The 14,517-nt window shown below is 33.7% G+C and overlaps 2 protein-coding genes across 2 annotated transcripts; one reads left to right on the top strand and one right to left on the bottom strand.

Moving 5' to 3' along the window:
• The first annotated feature begins 523 nt into the window (after positions 1–523).
• LOC113751196 lies at positions 524–6,237 on the top strand. Its single transcript, XM_027295113.1, has 4 exons — positions 524–546; positions 875–932; positions 5,253–5,334; positions 5,566–6,237. The coding sequence occupies exons 3-4, from the start codon at positions 5,281–5,283 to the stop codon at positions 5,983–5,985; spliced, it is 474 nt and encodes a 157-aa protein (XP_027150914.1). The 5' UTR covers positions 524–546; positions 875–932; positions 5,253–5,280; the 3' UTR covers positions 5,986–6,237.
• A 2,753-nt stretch (positions 6,238–8,990) lies between these two features.
• LOC113753182 (mitochondrial import receptor subunit TOM20) lies at positions 8,991–13,221 on the bottom strand. Its single transcript, XM_027297282.1, has 6 exons — positions 12,909–13,221; positions 12,628–12,706; positions 12,116–12,285; positions 11,970–12,017; positions 10,103–10,189; positions 8,991–9,382 (listed from the first exon to the last, which is right to left on the bottom strand). The coding sequence occupies exons 1-6, from the start codon at positions 12,996–12,998 to the stop codon at positions 9,254–9,256; spliced, it is 603 nt and encodes a 200-aa protein (XP_027153083.1). The 5' UTR covers positions 12,999–13,221; the 3' UTR covers positions 8,991–9,253.
• Positions 13,222–14,517: the final 1,296 nt, after the last annotated feature.

Raw genomic sequence — 14,517 nt, 5'->3', positions numbered from 1 at the left:
ATCTGACATTTACTATGACAAAAAAAAGGAAGAAAATAATAGAAAAGAAAATCTTTCTCCATCAATAATAACAATTATTAAACATATAGACTAAGGGTGAACGCTCGGGATCCACGTCGGACATGGTCATCCTCCGCGTGGCGAGATGGGATTGGCTCAATGTTGACGTGGCGCGAATTGATTAGTTGTCAATTGTGCTTGTTGCACGTGATTCTGCCTCCCCTTCCTTCGTCCTGTCTTTCGTTGCTTCCGGTTCTGTGATGTCTTTTCTTCCTTCCGCTTCATCAGCTTCCTCTCTACCCACTCCAACCTGCTTCTTTTTTTTCCGGCCACATATTGGTGTTGTTTCCACTCCAAAATTTACCTTGGTTGCACCTGATTTTTTCTCTCCTCTCTCATTCGTTCGTCTTTCCTTCCGCTTGTTTTTGCTACTGTGTTGCTTTCTGTCCACTTCTTTCTCCCTTTTCAGCCAGACCCTAAGGCTGTTTCAGCCAGACAATTGACTTCCTCTTTGTTTCTTGCTCTTCCTCTGTTGTCAGAGAGCAGGTGAGTTGCTCTTGCAAACAGCTGCCCATGTCAAATCACACCCACCTCTCTTCGATTTTTTGTCACAAATGGTCTAGGGTTACAAAATTTACTGTCCTCTCTCTCTCTCAAGACTTCTGCTGTCCCTCTCTTTCTTCTCTTCCTCTCAGTAGCTTGTCTCTTTTCCAGTTCTTCCTCTTTTTTTTTCCTCCAATAAAATACTCGTGCTTCCGTTTGCTTTGGTAAATCGTTATTTGTATCAAAGAAGGGCTTGGAGTTCTTTTTTTTCAGTTCTTTCGTTCTTTAGTCTTCGATCTAACTATGTATTTTACTCATTGCTGTTTTTTATGTTTGAAGCAAGTGTTCTTTAGATGGGCGATAATACAGACGAAGGAAAGAGATCTAAGGTAATAAATATTTTTTTTGAGCCAAGAATTTAGAACTCCGTGTTTGATATACTTACTTTTCATACTTTTATGTTTTCATTTATGGTTTTAGAGATTTGATTGATAACTTTTTTTTTTATTATTGTGAAAGGAATTTTCTCTTTTATTCAATTCGATTCACAATTTTTCCCTCTATTGTACAGAGAGCAGATAGTGTCAACAGATGAAAGGAAGATAAACCTGGTTCTTTTATTTTTTGAAGTAAAATTGACGGGAAGGAGCAAAAAAGATTTAACTTTTTTAAGTTTGAGTTTTTCTTTAGTTTATTTTTGAATCATTTTTCTAATTCTATGCTAAACTATACCTCCAAGTTTCTACTTTCTCTTCGTTTTTTCCTTTTTATTGAAGGTTAAAGGTTTTAATGTCTTGTTTAGTTATTGGTTTTGTTGCTGCTCGTAGTCTTACTTTGACATTGCTTTCCTTTGAATATTTGTAAGTGTTTTTTGATCTCTCAGTTTTGTTATTTGTAAGTGGTTTGGTTTCATTTTGCATCATCCAAAACTTTCTAATGCTAATTTCATTCATAGTTGGTTTGCCCTTTATATTTTCCTCTTAGTGGGTTTTTCAATGCGATGCTTTTTTTAATTAATTATCTATTTTTAAACTTGGGTCTACGGAAAAAGATAAGTGAGCCAAACAAAAGTTACATATAGCCTAATGTTAATTGAAGCATATGGTAGTGGAATCCAATATAATCCAGCTCTTTATCTTCTGCTTACATATACATATATATACATATATTTGCGTATTATTACTTCTTCGTCTTTCACTATTGAATTTCAATACATGGTTTATTTGTCTTTTGCATTGTGTTTTATAGTGAAAAGTTTGTGAAAACTTACTGTTTGTGTTGTCTTTGTCTATCCACTTGGAAACATTCACAGATACGTTAAGTGATCCAAGAGTACTTGAAAACTACTAATTGCATGCCCATGATAGTTTTGGTCAATTTCACTGTTCTCATGGAAAAATAAATTCTTTGAAATCTGTCAAAATCCCTTGAACAGCATTTTTTCAAAATGGATAATCTCTTATTAAAGCTATGGTATATGTATTATGAAGGCTTTCATGGAATTGTGATAAAGTTTGAGGTAGTGATAGAAGATATGCCTCGGGCTGCGAAGTGTTTGGAGATTTTTCTTTGAGGACGTTGATAATGGTAGATGTATTTAGTATTGAGTGATGTGGTATAGCTTTTGATAGATTGTGATTTACCTTAGTTGTGGCCTTAGAGTGGTCCATTAGTTGTGACCTTAGAATCCAGTGATTTTGTGTAGTGCATTTGAGTTGTTTGAGAAAATGTCTAAGTGAAAATTTCATCCAATTTATGGTGATCTTATAATAGAACTTAAGGCTATCTATAACTGAGTGTTACCATGCAAAATATAGTGATGTTGCCCTATAATTGGGACTGATATTTGAAGAATTGCAGATAAATTGTATTCTCTATGACTCTCTGATTGACAGTACAAAGAAATTTTTATTATGACTTTTTGCAGATCTGCATTAGCTGCATCAACAGTATCCATGTTGACCGTTGTTTAAAATGAGGAGAATTTTGAGTTTTTCAGTGACTGTTAGAGTAAAACATTTGATACATGACATTGAAAGTAGACTGGTATGATTGCAAGGCTGGTTGATTGCTGTTATTGGAATGGTATTAAAATGTAAATAGCTGTGATCTTTCATTTATCTTTCAAAAAGGGTTGGCTAAAAAGTCTCACTTTAAATTCATGTCACTATTGTGCACTTTGGTTTAGGGGTGCTAGCAAGTCAAGCTGCTCGCGAGTAGTTTGATCAAAAACTTGACTCGAACTCGATAAAATCGAGCTCGAGTTACACGTTAAATTTAACGAGTTGAGTTCGAGCTCAATAAATAAGTACTCGAGTGCTCGCCGAGTTTAATCGAGCTTTCATATTTTATTTATATTTTATTATATACTATATATTTTTTAAAAAAATTATAGATTTATTTCAAAACTCGAGCTCGAACTCGAGTAGCTCGGGCCTGATATTTACTCGAGCTTATTCGAGCTCAAACGAGTCGAGCTCGAGTTTAGTTTTATTTCATCGAGTCGAGCTCGAGTCCAAATTTTTTTACTCAATCGAGCTCGAGTAGCACAAATTTTGATAGAGCTCGACTCGGCTCGATAGCACCTCTACTTTGGTTCATTCTTCATAACGTAATGCTTCATTTGTTTCTGGCGATTTTTCCTGCCTTCTTTGCAGACATCTTCTTTTTATCTTCATATTTATAAGATCCGTTTCACAGAAAATAAAATACAAATTTTAGGAAAGCAGCCATCCGATTTATTTCTTGCTACCATTTCTTTAGTTCTAAGTGAGCAGATCCCTTTTGCAGGCAAGAGTATGACATTGTAAGTGTGCGTACACAGTTCCCTTGGAAATTGTAATTGAATTTCAAGCTTCGCAGTTTTCATTTCCCTCTTTGATGGCTGAATATTGTTTTGAATATGCATTAAATTTGAAATGCTTTGCTGTATAAGCTTCTAACAACCCAAGCAGTAAAATAATATGGTCTAGCAATTTGTTTGGATCATAACATTTAAGGGTTTTGATATGCTAATGGCTTATTTTCTAAGATCAAAGCTCTTTGGGAAGCTGCAGTAAGGATTGCAGGCTATATAAAATGTTATTTGGAAGGTCTAATGCATGCATTCTGCTTTCTGGTACAATTTGATGGAAAGATATTGCATATGCAAGGTAAATGCTGCTCTAAGTGTTTGCATAACCAATTGGACACCTTGCATCCCTCTGGTCTTCTTGAATGTTTAGCTGTGATCATACTGCTTCTCAAAAGTAGTCAGACAGTTGGATGTGATGTGTTACCAGGGATTCTTAAATCATTTTCCAGGTGTTTGAAACTCAACCTTTTAGGTTCTAAGGGTACATATCCTAGCTCTTAAAATTTATTGTGTCTATTCTAGATACTAAACCTTTTCGCCAGGTAAAACTCATAATTTAAAGTTAGGCTTTTTGAAAGTTGTATGAGCCTCCAAAATTTGTACATATCTGAATATGCTGAAGTGTCCGGTGCTATTTTGTTTCAACAACACTCTAATCCAAAAATGATTTTATTTAGTATAAGAAGTTTGAATGCGGAGTGATGAATGAATAGACATTGTTTGAAACTTTTGAGTTTTCTTAAAAATTAGTGTGTCTGCTTTAATGTTCTAATCCAAAAATGATTTTATTTAGTATAAGAAGTTTGGATACGGAGTGATGAATGATTAGACATTGTTTGAAACTTTTGAGTTTTCTTAAAAATTAGTGTGTCTGCTTTAATGTCATCGTTAAAGTTATTTGTAATAAAGAAACTGCACTTTCTACTATGATTTGTTTTTGTTGTTCTTTTTAATAGCTTGATGTTTTCTTGGGGTTTGGGTCACTGCTGGTTTTGAGGGCTGATATACAGATACAAAATGTGCGTATTTGAGACCTCAGGGCTGAAATTCATTTTCTGTATTTTATTGGCCCAGAAATTTGGACCTTGGAGAGGAAGGATTTCATTTGTATATTTGTCAACATGCTATAGTTTTTAATGCCAATATGTCAAAGGGTTACTTTAGATAGGGAACAAGATCTCATAAGATCTTGCATGTTAATGAATGTCTAGGCTTGCGGAATTGTTTACACAAGCCACTAATGTTTTTACAGTATACCTTTAGAAGAAAGATCTGCTAAGTTGCCAGTTATAGTATAAGATCTTGTCATAATATATATGTGTGTGTGTGTGTGTGCGTGTGTATATATTGGTGTAGATAAGCTTTCAGCTTTCAGACATCACTGCAACTGATGTTATGAGGTACTTTTCAGTTGCATATTTTAAGCTTTAAGCTTTTGGACTTCTGTGCATGTGATATTACTAATAAGGTCCTTTCCTGCTATAGATTGATGGTTGTGTTTCACCAAGTACAACTTATCATTGAGTAGTAAATCTGATAAAAGGAATCGTGGTTACATGTTTACATGCGCAAGAATCTACTCAATTCAAAGGATCAAGATATAATCGAAATGTTGATACTCCAAAATTTTGGTTTTTGGTTATATTTCACATACCTTAGAGGCAAATCACCAGAGAAATTCATAAGTTCATATAAGTGTTTTTTTTTTTTTGTAAGAAACGGGATCCAGAAGTTTGACAATCTGATATATTTGTGTCCAGAAGTTTGAAATTTATATGATGTTTGACAATCTGATATATTTGTGTATTTCATTCCAGATGAATTTCTGATACTATTTTATTTTTGCTGTTGTCAGGAGCAACATTATCTGTGATAACAAACATATGATTGTTGGACTTTCTGATGGATCATTGTATAATATATCATGGAAGGGAGAGGTAATGTGAATGTAGCAGTTCCTCCATGTCTTTCAAATGCACATTGAAGAAGCATATTTGTAGCTTAGGTGCTGAATTCATTTTTTAGCACAATTATAAAATGTTGTGTTTATTCCCTTTCTACTTGCTTAACATGATGATGTTAATGGAGATTGGAAAGCATCCAGAAACCCGCATCTCCCGCTAAAAAAGGTTCAATCAGGTTATCATTTAACTTATTCTGTGATGCAGTTCTGTGGGGTTGTTGATCTTGACATTTCACTCTCTGATGGAAGTGGAGCTGATAAATTGTCTCATTCTTTGGACAATGGTCTTCCTTCTAATGGAGCACAAGGTGTTTCTCTGCCCATGAATTATATAAGGAAGAAGTCTGCTATTGTGCACATGGAGTTTTCCTTCTCACTGAGGTTACTGTTTTTGCTCTTTTGTGATGAACAACTTGTGTCATGTTCTGCAAGTAAGAAAGGATTAAAGCAAGCTGATTTAATTAAAGTTGAAAAGAAACTGGCATATGGTTATGCTGTATGTGCCCCAGTTGCTTCGGAGCAACAAATTCTTGTTGTGGGTACAAAAAGGGGAGATGTTGAATTGTATGACCTCACAGATTCTGCTTTCCTTGTTCGTGCTGTTTCTTTATATGACTGGGGGTAAGTGCTCTGTTTTAAATTGCACGGAAGAATACTTATTTGCTGCATTCAACCTTCTCCTTTAACAATCAGGCTGTCTCGAGCAACTGCGTTCAACATTATAACTTCGTACTTTTTGCATGATCTTCTAGGCATTCATCAGCTCAACTTCCACAACCTAAACATTCAAGATGAAAACTAAACTTGTTTGCTTTTCATATTTACAATGTCTGTATAATTACAACTTCTTTCCAGTACTACTAATTTTTTCCTCAAATTCCTGTATGATATAGCTCAATTTTCTACCACTAATTTTCATTTTCGCCAATATTACTAGCTAAACGTTAATTGAGCATGTATACCACCGCGCACAGCGCGGTGTTACCACCTAGTTGTTGATGAGAGGAAATAATGGATTGGGTGGTATATCAGGAGAGAATGCAAGTAAAATAATAAGTTCGAGATCTTTCACTTACACTAACAAATATGAATTTAAAATAATAGTATTAAGGGCATCCAATGAAGTTGTAATTTGGTGTCATTATTTTAAAATTCAAATTAAAAGTTCAAAAAATAACATAGAATTTTTATTTCAAGATCCAATTGCCACGTCTCTCTCTTTATTATTATATTATTGTATAGATAAAGTGTTACATTTCAAAATCGTCTCGACTTTACTATCAGGTAATATCTCTTCCATAGAGACAAGTAACGTTGCGCTATTTTATTCAACTTCACTGTTGGCATTACTTGAGCTTGAGTCTTGAATCGAAAAAGACCATTACTCAAATCTCATCTCATCTCTCCTGTACACGTTGAGATGTCCAACTATCTCATTCGATACCAGCTCTTTTGGAAATTGGATGCAGTTACTAATTCATGATCTGACATATATAGAATGAAAGCTTCATTCTCGATTCTACGAGAATTTTTATGAAAGCCTTTCACTTGCTTCTTTTCGATGGAATTTTGATTTTTCCAGAATATATCTTAATTTTTGGCCATCGCCCTTTCTAACGAAATCAGAGAATAAATGAAAATAGATAAACCACCACGAAACTAAAGCAAATTTTTTGTTTGGACAGTGGAGTTTTTTCAAAAAAACAAAATGCTACGGGATGTTTTTAGAGGCTTTTTAAACAATCTGACTAACGCGTGTCAATTAAACATCCAATAATAAAGGCCTCAAATGTTATTTTGCAAAGTAGCATACTCCATCCGTCCCACTTTGTGATAGAGGGAGTAATTAATTTAAGAAAATATCTAAATATAAGAAATCTTGGTGTTATTTTCCAAAGGAAAATATTATTTACACTCATTTTCTAGAATCACACTTCTAATGTCATTGTAATCACATAATTTTTATTTATTATATTATATGATAAAACAAGTAACGAGAGTATAAACAACAAAAGTTGAGTGTAAATAACCTATTCTGTTCAAAAAATGTAATTAATTTGAGAAAATATCGAGAAACAAGGATTGAAATAATTTTAATTATGTATAAGTACCTGTTAGAAATGTAAATTATTTGAGATATGTCTCCATGGTAACTAGTGATGAACTATCCTATTTGGTTGAGCTTATTTGTGATGTAATGTATGTGAGATAAACAGGTAATTGGGAAGATAAAAAGGTGTATTGAAAATTGTAATGATAGTAGTGTGTTTGTACTGGAGATTATTTGCCTAATGGGTTTGGGTGTTGGGTTTATAAGTCTCCTCAGTACCCTCACTAGTTACCATGGCTTTTGAGGTGTACTGTGGACTTATGTTTGTAAAGTCAATAGTCAGATTTCTTGAAGTTGACAAAAAAAAAAAAGGATAGTTCATCACTTTTTCTCTTTTTGTGAATATGGGATAGCTCATCACTTCAGCGACACCTCCAAACTCCGACACCTGCAGGTTTCATGTTTTATGTACTGACAAAAACCTGGGTAGACCCGATACACGTCTCCGCTTGTAGACCGAGCGGTCCATAACTTACCACGTCGCCAATATGTATTCTAAATATGCAAAAGCAATTCTCGGACCCTAGATTGAGGCAGAACCTTTTTCCCGTTTCTGTGTTCCATCTCAACCCCTCTGCATTTGAAAGCCCAAAACGATACCAACTATCACGGAACTTCTTCCCAAGACTCGTTGTATGGCCACGGCCTTCTTTTTATTCCCCGTCTTTCTTCCTGATGGTTGACGGAAAACATCCCAACTCCATCAGTGCAGTAAATAATCAGACATGCAACTTCTCTTTTTCATTTCTTTTTTTTTTTCCTATGTTACTATAACCAATTTTGCCTTTTGAATCATATTTATGTATACTGAACTAAGCGATTTTGGAGCAAAGACGCAAATCATTAGGAACACAATCATATTCTCATCCATTTCAACTTTAGAGAGAAAACAGACCAAAAGAAAAATGGGCTGAAAAAATTGAGGAGAAGAAGAGAGGAAGAAAGCCATTAATCCCGCCTTTTCTTTGATTACTAGATCTACTGAAAAAACATCATGCGAGAGGAGAATCTTCTGATTTTTGGGGAGAGGAGAGCCCGAGGAATTCACAAATTTGGGGAAAAGGGGTACAGGTGGTGAGAGAGTGGCAAGGATCGGTGATGCTCAGTGGAAGAAGGGAGGCAAGAAATATGGTAGTGTTCAAAATGGTGGTGGACAGATTGAGGAGACAGGTGGAGAAGAAACTGAGAGCTTGAAGCCTGAAGTTTCGATTGTTGGTAAATTTTGAAGCCAAGTTAAACGGAAGACGTAGCAATTTGTAAGACCCTACCTTTAGCTTTAGGCGCTCAGCCTACAATTTATGAACTGACCGTCGACCCCTTTCGCCCTCAACAGCAACCAGCTTTTAATGAAACCATGAATGCAGACATTATTGCTCATCGCTCATTAATTTCCATAAAGGCAGGAAACTCATTGATCATCGCACCAACACAAAAGAGAGCACGAAATGAAGGAATACAAACACTTTGTAAACTCCGCACGTACCCCAACAGAAGATGCATGCCACGATGAGAGAGAGAGAGAGAGAGAAAAGATATACCAAAACCAAAAGTGTTTAGCAAAAATTTAACATATCATATGCTTAATCGTGCCTAAAGCAAAATCTAGATTGAAATTTACTAAGTGCTGTCAATTAACTAAGAGGGTCTATATGGGCAAAAGCTTTACTCAAGAAGAAAACCGTAAAGATAACTAGGAATCCACCACCACAGATTTCATCCCCCATCAACATGTAAGCTTCATGCGGGTATCTTCAGCCTATACAGGTACAAGGCTGTCAGCAGCTTATCTAGGAGGCGGTGGCGGGACATGGGATTTTGCAAACCCCACCCATGCAACAATCCCAACAGCAAGGATTACCCATCCAAAAATGTCATACTTGAGGTCGCTGCTCTTCTTTTTCTTGGCACTTGGCTGCGAAAAGAACAATACATAGCATTTAATTTTAAAAAAAAAATCACCAAAAGTGAAACAAAAACCTTCCATCTCAAGTCACCAAATCATCATAGTGTCTTCCTAGAATAAATCTTGGCTATTTGACGACTCATGGATGTTAGATGAAAATGGTGCAAACTGCTAGTTCCAACAGCTCTGTCTATGTTTCATTTCATCCTCCTAATCAGTCTAGAATCTTTTTCCCCAAAGATTTTATCTGCATCTTTTGTTTCCGTTTTTCCTTAGTTATCTGTTTCAAGTTGGTAAGAAGGAAGTGGAAACTCAATTACACCAAAAAGAATAGTATACATGTAAATCACATAACTGCATGCTCATCAATATGCATTATGGCGCAAAGATACTGAAAAATGACGAAGGCATAAATGTCCCGTGCTTAAACATAAAATTGAACTCAACCACCTAATCTTTGAAAACCCATTGAAGCAAAGTAACAACTACTGCCTTGGGATTCTAACTACCACATAAAGCCACTGTTTGAGGGAAAGGTATCAAAAACCCATCAGGCCAAATAAAAGGAAGCAGATGCCTAATGCTCTAAATGAAATTCTAAAAATATCCTTTGCATTGGGATAATGGGAGTTAAGGGCCTTTAGATTACTAGAAAAATAAGGTTAATTGCCAAAGCTATCGGCATAATAACAGCAGAAATATAAGTCATATGAACAATCTACACAATACCTTTGTCCCACTTGACGTTGTAGGGGCTGTGCCCATAGCCTGTTGAAGGGAACCATGCTTGTGGATTTCCATGTGCAACTCAGGTGCCTAAATAAAGAATCAGCCGATCATCCAGAAGCATCAAAAGGACCATTTTATGGATGTCAGTAATAATACAATTTAAAAATACTTGTGAGAACAAATTTGCAAGGCAACAAGTGCAGATCTGTTTCATGCAGCAGCTAACAAGTAGTTGACCACTCGAAAAGCCTTTTTCTTTTTTTAAAATTCTGATCAGTTTCAAAACTTGCTCAAAATTTATTCTGTTAAAAACATAAATTTCACGTATCTTAGAATGTTTCTCAATTTGAGCAGTTATGATGCGTTTGGAATTGAATCATCTTTCCTTCGGGCATTGATTGCAATCTTGACTAAAAATTATTAGTGAAAAAAAGTAAATACTAATAACTAAACATCTATTAATGTGCACACAGATGTATATGCATTTCTACGAAGTGACATGCAAGACACTATGCGGACATGAAACCGCATAAGCATCTACTAGTTAATATCAGAACACAATAAAAGAATAAACCATTTTCTCAAATCATTATACGTGGCGCAAATGAAATACAAGACAAAAGAAGATCAAATGTGAGATGCAAAAAGTATGACAATTTCCAAGATGATATAGCATCATTAAATTTCAGAAACATGTGAAAGAAATCAACTTATTAGTACAAGCAAATCACGCAACTATCATTATTGACATAATTCATCAACATGAAAAGAATATCAAATCTTCGAATCCTTAAAGAAACCATAAGTTAAGAGGAGCACAAGGGTTCCTACATCAAAAGATGTTTGTTGACAAAAACTGTGTTAAGCCTAATTATGATCATAGTCATTGCTAGCCTGCTGCATTGCGCAAGACTGGTAAAATAGATCAGTAGAATAGCAAAGCATGAGAATGGAAGCAAAATGCACTTTGTGCACCATACCCCGAAGTGTCAATCTCTATTGGTGGGGAGTGTTTGGATACCAAAATTATCTCAAATAATATTTCGCTTGCATCACAAACACATTTCCCAACCTACCTTTTTATATTCCCAACTACTTTTTATCTCACATACATCACATCACAAAAAGTGCTACAGTAATTATTTCAAATAATACACTATCCAAACAAATTGTTAAGAAACATGGAGGTTCAATGAATACATTCTACATGGTACAGGTCAGTCTTTCCTATATAGCTTATACTTTGCTTAATTGCTCATTCTGCGTTCTTGAATACTATTTACTTCTTAGTTTAAAGTTTGAAGATTTACGCATTGCATTGCATATCAGTACCAGAATCGCAAAAAGATTGTAAGAGTTAAATGCACTTTCCCATACATTATACATCATGGCCCAAGGTAAAACACTATGCTACCATGCATTCTATTATAGCCATGGTAAAAGTTTCTTCCATGTAATCGAAAAGGGCACCAATTTCCCATGCAATTGCACAAGCTGTTAAAAAAAAGACAGAAAAAAGCAATAGAAAACAATATATTGCTCCTTGCATTAGGCGCAAGATGTCCCCTACTGCCTTAATTTCCTACTGGAACAAACTCAACACAACACATAACCATCTCATATATGATTGCACTCCACCAGCGTTCTATAACCATCTGCACTAACCTCTGTGATCTTTTGTCAGAATAAAAGCATTGTACACCAATAACACACAGACCAGCCATCTTTAGCTACAGAATATATCCAGCAATGACAAATTAGATAGGTCCTATGTCTCAAGCGAACCTCTTTTTGTTCCTAATTGAAAGAATGCAAAAAAACAGAGGTATCTGGTAATTAGCGGACGAAAGATTATAAAAAATGATACCTTAGCAGCAACTTCCAAGGATTTGCGATAGAGTTCATTACTTGGATCCTGCACAATGAAAACGAAGAACGCCAAAATAATTCTTACAACCCACACAAACACAACAGAGTGCAGTGTGGAGTATTTCAATACCAAACTAAAGATACCTCGGCAGCAGCTTGTTGGAAATACAAAGTTGCTCTGTCAAAATAAACCCTGGCCTCGTCTTCATCAGGAGTCAGAAATGCCTGCGAAGTATGTGCATTTCCCAAAACCCACAATGTATCGTGATTTTTGGGATTAACTTGCAAGGCCTCCTCCAACTTCGATATGGCATCTATACAATCAAATCAAGCTATCACAAAGCAAGCAAAAGGAGATGATTCAATATATAACAATATATGAACCATAATCAATTACCCGATTCAATAAAAAAGCAGCCGAACCTTCTTTTTCTCGAATAAAGTTACAGCATTCAGTTGTTATCTTTTTCCTTGCGTCACCACTATATATCGTTTAGAACCACCTTTTGTAAATTTTAACATGTGTCCTTTCTGCCTAAGGTATTACAACAAAATTTTTGTTTCTCTTCCACAGGGTATGAATTAAAAACCTAAAACTTAACAACAAGAAATAAAAGGCAGTAAAAAAAAAGCGCATATGGCAAATATGAGAGTACCCAGAATCATCTTCTTGGACTCAGGAACAGTCTGAAACTGAGATAACTCCAGCAGCGCCCCTCCCCATTTCGTCAGATTCTGCATCAACCAATTTAACAAATCACCACTCTTCTTTTGCTCAAAAAAATCATCTACTTATAATCATACGCGCACGCATAAATAACCTAACGTCTTTTTCTCTATTTTCCCCCTTAAAAAGATATTCATATTCGGCCAGTTATAGTTAAAGGGAAATACAAACAAAAGAAACATTAAAATATATATATCTATATATACGGACATCGGCATCGTAAGGATTTTGAGCATATTTTTCCTCTGCCTGTCTGCGAGTGCCCTCGAAATAGAGCAGCCGATCAAAATCGTTCTGCATTTCGATGATGGGGTCGTCGACTATTGATGACGTTGTCTTCCTCAAAATCTAAACAAGAAAGAAAGGGGGAAAAAAACTAGGGCGTCTCTCCTCTAAACTCCCGCTAAGAAAATCAGCTAAAGTCGTCTTCGCCGGGTGGGGAGTGGATTGGGGTTTTATTGAAGCCCTTGTTTAGTTTTGAGGGCTGTTTTGGTTTGCTTTTGTCAACAAATACCAACTGGACCATATTACCCCAGCCAATAGCCAAACTACCTAAGTACTACGAGAAGGGAAACTACCACCGGAGTTCTCTGACGTTTGTTTTTATGTCTGTTACGGTCATAGTAATTAAACCCGACCGGGATCCGGCAACAGAGGTGGATCATTGGATTGTTGATAAGTGGCCCAATCGATTCGGTCACTATATATATTTAAATATTGGGCCTGTTTGGAACCTGAGGGTCCGTTTGGATTCTTGTTTTTGGGCCTGTTTTTGAAAAACTGTTTTTCATAATCCAAATGCTACAGTAAATGTGTATTTCAAAAACAACTCCAAAAACACCATATCCAAACAATATATCAAAAACAACTCCAAATACATGTTTAATATGTTTATTTCAATTTGTATATTTCAATTATGCATAGGATATATATATATTATATTAATTTAAATATATTTATTTATACATATTATAAATATTTTATTTTATATAAAATATATTTTTATATTTTTATATATTTATATAAATATAAATATTATATATATTATATATATTATAAATATGTTATTATACATTTATATAAATGTTATATATTATATATATTTAATATATACATAATATATATTATATATATTGAACATTTATATAAATGTACATTTAAACATAATATATATATTTATGTATATTTATAATATACATTTATATTATGTATTATATATAATATAATACATTTATACATTTATATTAATATACATAATATTAATTATATATTTATACATAATATTAATAAATTTATACATTTATATTTATTACATTTATACATTTATACATAATATTAATATATATTTATAATATATTAATTTATAGATTTATATAATATTCATTTATAATTTATACACATTTATAATAATATACATTTATAAATATATTTATTTTATGTATTATATATAATATAATACACTTATAATATATTTATATATTTATTTATAAATATAATATATAATAAATAAATATAATACACTTATTTATTTATATATAATATATAAATTTATTTATAAATATAATACACTTACTTATTTATAATGATATATAAATATATTCATTCATAAATATATAAATATATTTATTTATAAATATTTATAATTGTATTATAAATGCATAAATGTATATAAATATAAAAACATAAAAATTATAAATTATAATATACAGTTATATAATATTCATTTATAATTTATATATTTATAGTAATATACATTTAAACATTTATAAATATATTTATATTATGTATTATATATAATATAATACATTTATATATAAAT

Source organism: Coffea eugenioides, chromosome 11 (assembly GCF_003713205.1).
Source record: "Coffea eugenioides isolate CCC68of chromosome 11, Ceug_1.0, whole genome shotgun sequence".
Lineage (NCBI taxonomy): Eukaryota > Viridiplantae > Streptophyta > Magnoliopsida > Gentianales > Rubiaceae > Coffea > Coffea eugenioides.
The sequence above is the reverse complement of the archived record's forward strand: the minus strand, read 5'-3'. Positions and strand labels throughout refer to the sequence as shown.

Excerpts from the sequence above, each read along its gene's own strand:
- LOC113751196 (XM_027295113.1), top strand. The coding sequence starts at position 5,281 with ATGATTGTTGGACTTTCTGATGGATCATTGTATAATATATCATGGAAG. Across the intron at positions 5,335-5,565 it reads ATATATCATGGAAGGGAGAG|TTCTGTGGGGTTGTTGATCT; the intron begins GTAATGTGAATG and ends TCTGTGATGCAG.
- LOC113753182 (XM_027297282.1), bottom strand. The coding sequence starts at position 12,998 with ATGCAGAACGATTTTGATCGGCTGCTCTATTTCGAGGGCACTCGCAGA. Across the intron at positions 12,286-12,627 it reads GTCCAAGAAGATGATTCTGG|ATGCCATATCGAAGTTGGAG; the intron begins GTACTCTCATAT and ends TTGATTGTATAG. Across the intron at positions 10,190-11,969 it reads CCTTGGAAGTTGCTGCTAAG|GCACCTGAGTTGCACATGGA; the intron begins GTATCATTTTTT and ends TTCTTTATTTAG.